This window comes from Vulpes lagopus, chromosome 6 (assembly GCF_018345385.1).
Source record: "Vulpes lagopus strain Blue_001 chromosome 6, ASM1834538v1, whole genome shotgun sequence".
In the NCBI taxonomy this organism is placed as follows: Eukaryota; Metazoa; Chordata; class Mammalia; order Carnivora; family Canidae; genus Vulpes; species Vulpes lagopus.
Window position 1 is genome coordinate 793,472 of NC_054829.1, and position 12,180 is coordinate 805,651.

The following is a 12,180-nucleotide window of genomic DNA, read 5'->3' on the forward strand; positions in this document are numbered from 1 at the left end:
CGGCAGGTGAGGCGGGAGGCCCCGCCCCCGGCCCGCAGCCCCGCCCCGGCCCCGCCCCCGGCCCGCCGGCCCCGCCCCGGCCCGCCGGCCCCGCCCCCGGCCCGCCGGCCCCGCCCCGCGCGCACTGGGCATGCCCAGAGCCGGGTCACGTGCCCTGCCGCCCGGGCCGACTCTGCCCGCGTCCGCCCGGCCCGGCTGCCCTGCGCGCTGCCATGGAGCGCATCGAGGGGGCGGCCGTGGGCCGCTGCGCAGCCTCGCCCTACCTGCGGCCGCTCACGCTGCACTACCGCCAGGTGAGCCCGCCCGCGCGCCGTCCGCGGCCCCCCCGCCCTCAGCCCCCCGGCCCCGCCCCCGCCCGCGGAGCCCCGCCCCCCACCGCGGAGCCCCACCCCCAGCCCTGGGCCCCGCCCCCGCCCGCGGAGCCCCGCCCTCAGCCCCGGGCCCCGCCCCCTGCCCGCGGAGCCCCGCCCTCAGCCCCGGGCCCCGCCCCCTGCCCGCGGAGCCCCGCCCTCAGCCCCGGGCCCCGCCCCCCGCCGCGGAGCCCCGCCCTCAGCCCCGGGCCCCGTCCCCGCCGCGGAGCCCCGCCCCCGCCCGCGGGTCCCGCCCCTGTGCCTCGGGCGCGCCCCAGCTCAGTGTGCGGCCGGGTTCGGTCCCGGTGGAGACCCGACGGGCGCCCGGCGCGGGACACCTGGGGACGACCTCCTCCGCGGAGGCTCGGCGGGGCCCCTGCACTTTTAGCAGTGGGGCGTGGGGGGCGCCCCGGGGGTCGGGGGCAGCTCCCTGGAGGTGGCGGTCTGGGGTCTCCGTTGGGCCAGGAGGTAGGGGTGTGGAGTGAGGAGGCCGGAGAGGGGTCTGGCGCAGCTCTGGAGAGCCTCTCCTTCCGAGGCCACCTCCAGGGTCCCCCACCTGCCCCACACGCTGGCAGCGCTCTCCTGGGGCCCTGGCACCTGCCCCCTGTCACCAGCTGGAGCAGGACTGCGCACTCCCTGGGCGCCGTGTGCGTGGCAAGTCCACAGGGCACACTTGCTGGGCGAGGGCGAACCCGCCCGTGGTTTGGGTCCTGCAGCTCCTGTCTGGCTGCTCCCCTGCCCCCAGCCCGTTGCCTGCTCTGAGTGCCCCGCGCCTTCCACACTTGGACAGGTGGGCCAGGTCTTTGGTGCTCCTCTTCCCTACCGGCCCCCCACTTGCAGCTCTCTGTCCCCCTGTCCCCTTCGCAGTCCTTCCTCTTGCGCAGCCTCCAGCCAAGGGAGGCCCCCACACCCCTCATTTGCCCTGTCCACGTCAACCTGTGGGCTCCGGGGGACACGGAAGTCCTGTCATTGGGATGGGCCCACTTGGCAGTGCTGGGCTAGGACAGGAGCAGGGGGGTCCATTGAAGGTCAGGCCGTGGGGACACGAAGGTCACCGCCCTTCTCCTTGGCCTTGACTTGGGGTGGGGATGCCTGATTGTGGCTGCACAGCCCCCAAGGGACCAGGGCTCCGGGGGGCGGTGGGAGGCGCAGGCGGTCCGGGCACGCACCTGCTGCATCCCCTCCCCGAGCTGAAGCACAGGAGCCGGTCAGCCCGGCTCCACGGCGGGGGGCTGGTGGCCAGAGCAGAGCAGGTGCAGGCGGGAGGCAGGGGTGGGCACAGGCTAGGGTGCCAAGGCAGCGACCCTTCGGGGGCGGGGGGCTGTGGGGCTGGGCCATGCCTGCCAGCCAGGGGCATCTGCAGCCACGCCTGGCCAGCAGAGACACGGGGGCCAGACACACAGGCCGGGGGCAGCTGACCCCCTGAAGGTGAACCAGGCCTAGGACCCAACTAGCTGGTCTGTGGGTGCTGTGGGAGGGGCCGGTTGGGGATCACTGGGCCTCTGTGGTCCATCCCATGCATGGTGCCTTGGCTGGACCTAAGGGTCTGGCAGACATTTTAATCTGGAGCTGGGAGGGTCCCTGACTGCACAAGGTGACACTTCTCATGAGGGAGGCAGGGGGCACAGCAGGCCCTTGGCAGACCTGGGGGGGGAGCAGGCCTCTGAGTGCATCCTGGGTGCGTGGCTGGCCCCAGGGCGGCCAGATTGCAGGCAGGCCCGGGCTTGCCTCGTGGGGGTAGTGCCTCCCGAGGCCTCCCAGGCAGCCCGACTGGCGAGCGGCGTAGTGCAGGGCATCCGCCCTCCCATCCCCTTGGCAACAAAGGCCCCTGCCACTCCTCCAGGGCACTTGTGCTCCAGCAGAGCCCGAACTAATTTTCCCAGCTCCCCTTGGACCAGCGTGTGGGCGTCTGCCTGGGAAGTCCCTCTCCTTGGAATGCCCTTTCCTCACTTTTGTGGGGCCTGGAGCAGTGTCACCTCCTCCAGGAAGTCCTCCCTCCTCTGCAGCCCTGGGTGCACTTGCTGTGCCTCTGGTGCTCAGGTCTGTGTCTGTTTCAAGGCCTGGCAGGGCCCGGGGTGGGGCTGCGCTCTCCGGGGCCCTAGAGCTGACCCAGTGGCTGAGGAGGGCAGACGGGCTGAGCACGCGCTGGTGGGGGTGGGCAGCCGCAGGGCAGGGCCCCGGGGTCCTAGGTCCAGCCGCGTGGGCAGAGACCCCTCGGGGACGAGGCAGGACCAGGTGGAATGGCTACCGTCCCGTCTAGCCCCAGGGAGGGGAGCCCGCCTTGCCCAGCCCTGTCCAGCTGGCAGGATCCTGGGCCCCTCAGACACCCTGCCTGTCGGCACCCCGTGAACGCCGCTCCGGCTGCCCCCGGCCCGCACTGCGGCCCTCACCCACTGATGGCTGCCTGGAGCCCTGGGAGCCCCTCGGGGTGTGGCGCACAGGCTTGGGGAGCAGGATGATGAGGCAAGTGGCAGGACAGCAGGGCGACAGGATGCGCGAGAGACAGCCCGAGACAGAAGCCGGGCTGGGGGAGGGTCAGCCCTGTGCAGTCACCCTCAGCACATCACATGCCCCCTGCAGCTGCCCCTGGGGGTGGTGTCCTCTCAGGAGGCTGGCCTGCCCTCCTGCCCTCCTGCCCTCCTGCCCTCCTGCCGCCTCTGCGCAGTGGCCCGAGGGACTTTCAGCACCGAGCACCTGATCTCCCTCCGCCACCGTCCCGCCCCTCCCGCATGCCCCACGGTCCTTCCCGCACTTGGTGACAGTGTACATCTCTGCAGCTCCCAGGGGGCAGCCGGTGCCGGGGGCCGGGGGGCAGCTCGTGCTGTGCCTGGGATGCCTCGCACCCGTGCTCTGGTTTTCTGCCCCGGCCGCCGCAGCTCCCCGCTGCTGGAGGGCCCCGGCCTTGAGGGGCCCCCGGGTAGGAGCTGGTGCCGAGGGTCTGTCTGGCCCGCTCGGCTTCCCGGAGCACTCGCACACCTGCGGGCGGCTCTGTGGCCCCCCTGACCGCTGCCCTGCCCCTTTCAGAACGGCGCTCAGAAGTCCTGGGACTTCATGAAGACACATGACAGGTGAGAGCCCGGCCCGGCTGCAGGAAGCCCCCGACTGATGCCCACGGGACACGGGGCCCAGGCCCGGAAGCGCCAGCCCTGCCCCTGCCTCGCTGCACCCCTCGGGGTCTCCGGGCGCCCCCTGGCTTCTGGCTCAGGCCGCCTGGACCTGGGAGAGGCCGTCGGGTGCCTTGCCCTCCGTGAGCACGAGGCGTGGGGGCTGGATGGCAGTGGGGCGCGAGGAGCGTGGCTGGCGGGCAGCTGGCCCGCGAGGAGCACCGTCCTGTCAGTCACCCGGCCTCAGCTGCTGCCACCCCGGCCTGCCCAGCTGCCCAGCATGTCCCCCCCCGCCCCGCTCTGCCAGTCGGAATACAGTAGGCCTGAGTCCTAGCCTGACTGCGTGACCTGGCAAGCTCTGGCCCTGCCGGGGCCTCAGTCTGCCCATCTGAGTAGGGGACCGGAATCCGCAGACTGATGGGGAAAGAAGGGGGAGGGGGCCTGGGCCTGGTGCAACGGGGTGGGAGCCAGCCCCCCAGGCGAGGCGAGGGCAAGGCGAGGGTGAGGCCAGGGCGTTGCTTCTGTGCTCAGCTCTGTCCACCCCCCGCAGTGTGGCCATTCTCATGTTCAACTCTTCCCAGCAGAGCCTGGTGTTGGTGAAGCAGTTCCGGCCAGGTGAGGACCCCCAGAGTGGGCTGTGGGGGGACGGGGGGCTACCGGGTGGCCCTCAGGTCCCTGTGGTCCTCCGGTCGGGCACAGATGTGGGGAGCGGGCGCCGGGGGGGGGGGGATTCTAAACCCAGTGATGGTCTGGCCTAGAGAGGCCCACACGGAGGCACATGCGCCATGGCCGTGACCGTGGCTGTGACCGTGGCCATGACCGTGGCCATGACTGTGGCCGCCCTCCCCCACCCAGCTGTGTACGTGGGCGAGGTGGAACGGCGCTTCCCAGGGTCCCTGGCAGCTGTGGACCAGGACAGACCCCAGGAGCTGCAAGTGGCGCTGCCTGGCTCGGCGGGGGTGACCTACGAGCTGTGTGCAGGCCTCGTGGACCAGCCCGGGCTCTCGCTGGAGGAAGTGGCCTGCTCGGAGGCTTGGGAGGAGTGTGGCTACCGCCTGGCGCCCTCCGACCTGCGCCGGGTCGCCACCTACAAGTGAGTGTGGTTGGGCCACCGCCCAGGGGTTGGGACAGGCTGGGAGGCAGTGAGCGCCCCGTCTCCAGGGGCATGCAAGCAGGGCAGTTCCTCCTTGCTTTTCAACAGGGGGCCAGGGGGAAGGTGGAACAGACGGTACCTCAGATCGCGATCCGGGCCGGAACCCAGGCTCCTGGGGGCCGTTGTGCAGCGTGCCAGTGCCCCCACCCTTCGGCCCCTAGGCGCGTGGGGCCAGCTCTGGGTGGCAGCTGCTGCTGACAGATGCCTCTACTTCCTGTGGGATTAAGCACCGGGCGCTGGGGGTGGGGGTGAGTCACAGATCTGCTGTCACACGGTGGCTCAGGAATGAAGTGGGGGGCGGGGGCTCCAGCATTGCGGGGGCGTGGCCTGGAGCCCAGACTTCAGGGCCTGTGCCCACCAACCGAAGGCGCCCCCCGCCGCCCTCCCCAGGGGCTGTCCTTGGGGGGGGTGAAATCTGGGGGCAGGAGGCGGGGCCGGCAGTGACACCCCCACGGCGCCGAGCTGGCCGAGGCAGCCTCTCCAGGGGCAGGGCCTGCTGGGGGGCGGGGAGCGCGGCCTCTCAGCCCGGGTGTTGGGCCCAGGCCTCTGGCTCCGGCGGGCGTCCCCCTGGCCTGGGGGCCAGGGCGCTGCAGCTGACCTCCGCCCGGGAAGGAGGGGACCCGGGTTGGAGTCACCACGTGAAGCAGCGTGGCGTCAGAGGGTCCAGCACCTCGGCCTGAGGGGCAGGCCTGCCACGTGCAGGGGTCCTCGGGTCCCGACCCGGGGCCGGGGTGACGGGCGGGAGGCCCCCTGGACGTGCGGGGCCTGGGTGACCTGAGCCTGGCGGAGGGGCGAGCGGGCGGGCCCCAGGGCTCCGGGCAGCTGGCGGCCGTGAGGACTTGCCTTAGCAGGCGGGGGTGGCCGTGGGGCGCAGGAGCCGAGGGCAGCCCCAGGAGCCCGCGGAGGATGCGGCCGCGCACATTCCTGCTGCGGGTCGGGGCCGCCGTGTTCCCGTCTTCCCCGCGAGCCGGCGGAAACTGGGACTGCAGAGCGCAGCCTGGCGCTCCCATCAAAGGACGGGCCGCGGCCGCCGCCGGAAACCGGCCGTCAGGGGGGCCTGCGGCAGATGAGGGGCTGGGGGTGCAGGAAGCAGCTGGCTGAGGCCCGGCTGGCTGGGGCTCCCGCTCCCGCCGCTGCGTGCTGCGCAGGTGTGCGAGGGCAGCGCCCGCCCTGCGGGTCTCCGGCTGGCCTGGCACCCCGTCCCCTGCACACTCACGCCGGACTCTTCCCCTCGGGTTCCGGGGTGCACACGGGCCCCTCCGCTGGCCCCCATCCCGGCTACGCGCTGTGGCCTCCCCCTGATGCCAGTCGGGGCCACCCCCTCCTGGGGGGCCACCCGCCCCCTCTGGCCACCACCCACTGAGCTGGGGACTCCCTCACACCCTCAGCATGTGCTGTCCCCAGCCTGGAACGTGTCCCATAGGTGCTGGTCTTGGGGGTCATCACGGGGTTGCCGGGTGGGTCCTTGCTGCCAGCTGGCCGGGAGCCCCGGGTGCGGGTGGGGTCTGTGCTGGGAAGGGAGGCCCTGGCTGAGGGGCCCACGCGAGCAGAGGGGCAGCAGCCTGCATGTGCGTGCGCACGGACACCGCGGCAGAGACCTAACGGTTTGTCTCCTGCGCGAACGACCTCATGGCTGCTGTGGCTCCTGGCGACTGGGGCAGCGCTCAGGGTCTCGGGGCGCACACGGGGCGACGGCTGGGCGGCGGGCTCATCTGGGCTCGGCCCCCTTCCCAGCCCACGCGGTTGTGGCAGCACCCAGGCCCTTGTGGCTGTGTGGCCCACCCTGCTGCCAGGCCGGCTGCTGGCTGGGGGACCGGAGCCAGCCCCGCGAGGCCGCGTGCAGGCCTGGACCACGTGGCCCCCTGCAGGGCAGCTTGCTTTGTCTACAAGGCCCGCAGCACGGTGTCCCCCTGACTTCCTCCGTCTCTGACGTGTAGACCTTCACTGAGGAGCTCACCTGGTTAGGTCAGGCCCACCAGGATGCTCTCTCCGTGAACTAAGGCGACCCATCAAGGCCCTCGGTTACACCTGCAGAGTGCCCCCCACCAGAATCACGGGCGGGATACCCAACGTGTGGCCAGGTTTCTGCCACACTTGAGGGTGGTGGGACCCTGGCAGGGGAAGCAGGGTGCTGTTCCTGGAGTCCGGCCTGCCCGACCGGCCCGCCTGGCCCCGAGAGGATGGAACGAGGGCTGGAAGGGGCAGGGGCGGCCAGGAGGCCTGCGCGGGGGCTTCAGGACGTGCCGTCTCCACCCGTAGGTCTGGTGTGGGACTGACTGGCTCCAGCCAGACTATGTTCTACGCAGAGGTGACAGACGGCCAGCGAGGCGGCCCCGGTGGGGGCCTGGCTGAGGAGGGCGAGCTCATCGAGGTCGTGCACCTGCCCCTGGATGGCGCCCGGGCCTTTGCGGATGATCCGGATGTCCCCAAGACCCTCGGTGTCATCTTTGGCATCTCATGGTTCTTCAGCTGCGTGGCCCCTGGCCTGGGCCCCCGGTGAGACCCAGCGGGTCCACCCCAAGGCTGGTTCTGGCCACTCGCCCTCCAGACCCAATAAAGGCTTGTGCAGCACTAGCCTGCGTCCGCTGGCTCCGAGCTGTGACCGGGGTGGGCTGCGGGAGGTGGAGGGACGGGGGGGGGGGGGGGGGGGGGTCTTTCCCAGATGGGCCCCGGGGGAGGGTGTGCTCCGCTGAGAAGCCTCTGGCTGCAGGCAGGCCCGGGACAGCGGTGGGCAGCTGGCAGAGCTAAGGTCAGGCCTTAGGTGGGGGCCCAGGGGGAGACAGGATGGTGCCAGGCCACCCCTTGGGGCAGGAGAGGTGGAGTTGGGGGCCCAGCCAGGCCAAGCACTCAGGGAGGACTGCGTGGTGGGCCACGGGGTGGCCGTGGGAGTGGTGGCTGAGCCAGCCCTCGGGAGGAGGAGGTGGGGACAGACCTGCCGGCTGTGCATTCTTGAGGGCACACGCCCCCAGTTCCGGGGTGGGCTAGAGCCCCTCTCCGGGAGCCCGAAGCCACAGCTGCTCTGGATCTAGGTCTAGTGCCCCAGCGGCCCCAGCACCCCCGGGCCATTGGGAGTGTGGGCTGAGATCTCACTCTGCCTGCCAGCCTGTGTGTGGCCACGGCCTGCAAGCTCGGAAGGACCCTGCCCTGCATGCTGGCCTGTCTTGCGGGTCAGAGACTATGGGAGCTGCCTCTGTGACCTTTAAACACTGGGGAGGGGGGTGACAGGTGGCTCGGTGCCCACTCAGCTACACACCCAGTAAGGCCTCCATCCATTATGGGTGGGCTGGAGCCCGTTGTGGAGAGTGTGTGCCAGTCACTGCCATCTGGGGCGTTTGTAGGATGGGGGCCCAGGCTGACCCTTCCCCTGAGCCCTCCCAAGTCCTCTGGCTAGCCCCATGGGCGATGCCGTGGGTGATGGGTCATGGGTGGCTTGGGGAGGGCAAGGCGTCCAGGGGCCGTTGCTGCCACAGGCAGGTGGGGACTGGAGTGACCAGGAGCTTTGCTGCAAACCTGACCGTGCTCTGGGTCTCGGGCTGGTGTGGTGGGAAGATGCTCAGGAAGGACGTGCCTTTGCCTCTCACTGAGACCCCATTGTCAGGCGGGGGCACAGCACTTGGGCTGGGGTCCACCTCCCGCCCATAATCCCCCGCGCTGCCCCAGCTGCCCCCATGCAGGCAGGTGTTTTCTGAGCGTGCGTGGAGGTGGAGGGTCCCTCCCTCCCTGCTGGCCTGGGGAGTGCCGGGGCTCAGCTGCCTGGGACCAGCCAGTGTAGACAGCCCCGGGGCCTGCCATGGAGGCCGTGCCCAAGGGCCTACTCACGCAGCACCACCTGTATGCAAATGTGGCGGCGACCCAGGTGGGGCCTCTTGGGAGCCCGGCCAGGTGAGGGACACTGCTGCTGAGGAGGGGCCCGAGTGTGGGGTGTGCCCGTGGGGCGGGCGGGGCTGGGCTGCAGTGGGGTCCTGAGCACCCCGGCCCCACCCCAGCGGGGCTGCGCTGCCTCCGGAGGACAGGTCACGGGGCAGGGCCCCTGCCCAGCCTGGACCCAGCCCCCCGCCTCCCTCCCTTGGGCCTGCCTGGTGCCCACCCCTAGAGCTCCCCCGTCCCTGGGCGGCCTGCAGGCATTGCCCACGGGCCTAGAGGGGCCTCTGGCAGGTATGGGTGGCGCCTGTGGCTCTCCGTGCGGTGGGGAGCAGGCCGAGGCTCCGAACTGGCAGGGTGGGGGGCGACGGACAGAGCCCCTGGCCGTGGGTGCCGTCCAGGTCCCCCGCGGCTCTGCAGCCTGGCGGGCAGGTCAGCAGGCACTGCGCCGGGCCTAATGGAGCTGGCATCAATTTCCCGGCACTGGGGGCTGGGGGGGCTGTAACCGGAAACTCCCCTCCCGGCCGCTATATTTAGCGCCGCAGAACACGGGCGGAAGCAAGGCTCGCTCCTGAGCCAAGCCGGCTCTGTCCAAACTCTGGGCAGCCTGCACCCCAGCCTGGCCCTGCAGACCCCGCCAGGTTGGGGGCGGCCACCCCATCTCTCAGGACCTGCCCGAGAGCCCCTCCTACGGGGGAGCTCGGGGAGGGAGCCCCCAGGCCGCGGGGCAGGTGGAGCTGGGAGAAGGCCCCAGAGCGGGGATGGGGTCTTCCTGGAAGAGGCAGGGCAGCCTGGCCCAGCGCGGGTGGAAGCCGGGGCCCCAGCCCCCCTCAGATCCCCAGCCCTTTGGCGCGAGGGCTGCAGAAGTCCCTGTGGGGGGACCCTAGAGGGGCGGACTTCCCCTCCCCCAGCAGCCTCCCAGGCCCAGCCCTTGCCTGAAGTGGCCGCCTCCCTGACCTGAAGCTCTCCGGGGTGTTAAGTCTGGGCTGTGCTCTGGGGGAACAGTGAGTGGGAGGAGGCTTGTGTGCCCTGCAGGGCGGCCCCGAGCAGGGGAGCAAGGGGCTCCCGACAGGCCTCCCCTGACGCTCACCCAGCTGCCCGGGGCCCGGAGGACCCACGCCCTCCTCCCAAGAGGCCATCGTCTCCCTAGCTTCCCAGGGCAGGTGGGCGCTCTCTGCACCCCCAAGGCAGGGCTGGCCGGCAGGAAGGGCCCCGGGGAGGCTGCATCCTTTGCATGTTGAGGTGGAGTGAGCGTCCATCCCCGGTGCCGCCAGCCCAGACAGCTCTGAGCAGGGAAAGCCGCTACTGAACAGCGGCCTCTGGAAGTGGCACAGCGAGTCTTGGGGCGCGCGTCCCTCCCACGGTGGCGGCCCTGCAGGAAGCTTCGGCGGTGGCTGAGGGAGGGGCACGCCGGGGGATTGTTCTCTGGATTCCGCCCCTCCCTTACCTAGGAATTCCCCTTGCCGGCTCCCTCGGCCGGGCCTTGGCCTGGTCACCGGCCCCTCTCTGTGCGGCCCCGGGGCTCTGTGGTGCAGCCCAACCTGGCGCGTTCCTGTCTGACTTCCCCTTGGGCTCAGCGTGGAGGCCGCGGAGACGCCCTGCGTAGCTGGGCTCTCACCGCACCAGCAGCCTCACCTGACCCCTCGGCGCCTCTGCCTCTGCCACTGTGTCTCCCTCACCGGCCTCCCCTGGGGTCGGGCTCCCTCAGCCCAGGGCCTTTGCACGGACCCTTCCCAGTGTCTCCCCCGGCGGACCCGGCCTGCCTTCGGGTCTTAGCAGGCCCCCTGCGCCCTTTGCCCTGCCTGCCTCACCCTTACAGTCTGTCATTCTTGCTCTGTTCACCCCTGGACCCAGGGCTCCCCAACGGTTAACCACTTGGCTGAATGCTGGGCAGAGGCCCCCCTGGCCTTCCCTGGACAGGGGATGGGGACATGGACTGGGCCCCTGGAGCCGTGTGTGTGTGTCAGGGGGTGCCTCCTCATGAGTCTTGGGGCCTGAAGTACGTGGGTGCCTGTGGCTGGGCCAGGGCAGAGGGAAGGGGGCACCCCCACAGTGGCCCTGGTGTAACAGGAGGGCTCCATGCAGCTTGCATGCCCTTATTTGGCGGGGGTCGCTGTGCGTGGTGGGCCTGGCTTGTGTCCTGCCCCCTCATCCCAGCAGACAGAGGGGCTCAGGTAGGGAGCGGGGGCGCTGGCAGCAGCGCTAGGCCCACCCCGTCAGGGGCTTCCAGCTGCTCCGCACGCCTGGATCCTGGAGGGGCTGCTTAGTGGCAGTGGCCCCTACACCCCGTGTGGGGGTGTCACTCCCAGGATGGGGCCCCCGGGGCAGCTGGCTGCACACCCAGGTGACAGAGAGGGGCGTGTTTGCACTCTGGAGCCCCTTCAGCCAGGCTTGCCGCCCCAGCGCCTGGCTGCCTGCAAAGCCGCTTCTCCCAGGAAGCCCTCCGTGCCCCCCTCACCCAGTGCACCAGGCCGGGGCTGCTCCCAGCGCTCAGCACCCAGAGCCCTGCCCCCTGCCTGGGGCGCTCACGACAGCCTTGCGGGCAGCCAGGGCGGAGAAGACAGGCGGGTTAGGGTGGCGGCGAGGGGCCGGACCCCTGCGGACCTGGGGACCTTAGCCGCCCAGGCGCCCCCCGCCCCAGAGGGGACCCTGCAGGCCGGGGGGGAGCTGTGCTTGCAGACAAGGAGCCCTGGGCCTTGACCCTGGGGGCGCGGCGAGGTTACCCGGCAGAGGGCAGCACGCGATGCCGGAGGGCGGGCCGCGGGGACCTGGTGACCAGGACAGCAGGAGGAGCCTGTGCGCAGCTCTCACCTCGTCCTGAGCGCGCGCCACCGCCTTTATTCCCGGGCCGTGCCCGCTGCCCGCCCGAGCCCCGTCTGCAGCGGCCCCGGGGCGGTGGGGGGGGGGCAGGGGCGCGGGGCGGGGGGCGCAGGGCGCAGGGCGCGGGGCGGGGGGCGGGGGTCAGGGGCGCGGGGCAGCAGCGCCCCCTGCGGCCGCGCCGGGGGGCGCCCCACGGGGGGTCCCAGGCCGCGCGCGCGGGGCCGGGTCCGGGCCGGCCGCGGCTTCTTCCCCCGGGCGGCGGCGCCCCGTGGGAGGGGAGCGCGGCGGTGACCTCAGGGGCCCCCACCCCCACCCCCGGCTCCCGGCTCCCGGCTCCCCGCTCCCCGCGCGGCCCGGCCCGGCCCGAGGACCCCGCACGCCCGCGCCGGCGGAGGCGCGACGTTAGCGCCGCCCGGGGCCCCGCGAGGCGCGCGCCGGGAGCGGGCGCGGGCAGCAGCGCCCTCCGCCGCCTTTAAAGCCGAGCGCCCCCGGCCCGGCCCCTCCCCGCGGCGGGCCCCGCCCCCTCATGCATATGCAGGTGCGCGGGTGACGAATGGGCGAGCGAGCTGTCAGTCTCGGCCCGAACTTGTTGGCTGCGGCGCCGGGAGCGCGGGCGCGCAGAGCCGAGGCCGGGACCCGCCGCCGCCGCCGCCGCCGCCGCCGCCGCCAGCCGGGAGCCGCCGCCCGCCCGCCCGAGCTCCGCCGCCCGCGCTCCCGCCGCCGGGCCCGCGTCCAGGCCGCCGCCCGCAGCGCCGCCCCGACCCCGCCCGCCGCCGCCGCCGCCGCCGCCGCCGCCCCTGCCGCCGCCGCCTCTGCCGCCCCTGCCGCCGGCGCTCGGAGGGCAGGCGGGCGGGCGCCGGGGCCGGCGCGGGCCGGGGCGGCGGGCGCGGCG

General features: G+C 72.5%; 1 protein-coding gene across 2 annotated transcripts; it reads left to right on the top strand.

Moving 5' to 3' along the window:
* Positions 1-146: 146 nt before the first annotated feature.
* Positions 147-7,181, top strand: NUDT14 (nudix hydrolase 14). Of its 2 annotated transcripts, none has more exons than XM_041757659.1 (5): positions 147-293; positions 3,375-3,418; positions 4,005-4,069; positions 4,310-4,547; positions 6,867-7,181. In XM_041757659.1, the coding sequence occupies exons 1-5, from the start codon at positions 213-215 to the stop codon at positions 7,105-7,107; spliced, it is 669 nt and encodes a 222-aa protein (XP_041613593.1). In that variant the 5' UTR covers positions 147-212; the 3' UTR covers positions 7,108-7,181. The 2 variants fall into 2 exon arrangements, with proteins under 2 accessions (XP_041613593.1, XP_041613594.1); XM_041757660.1 differs by having other exon boundaries at positions 6,914-7,181.
* Positions 7,182-12,180: the final 4,999 nt, after the last annotated feature.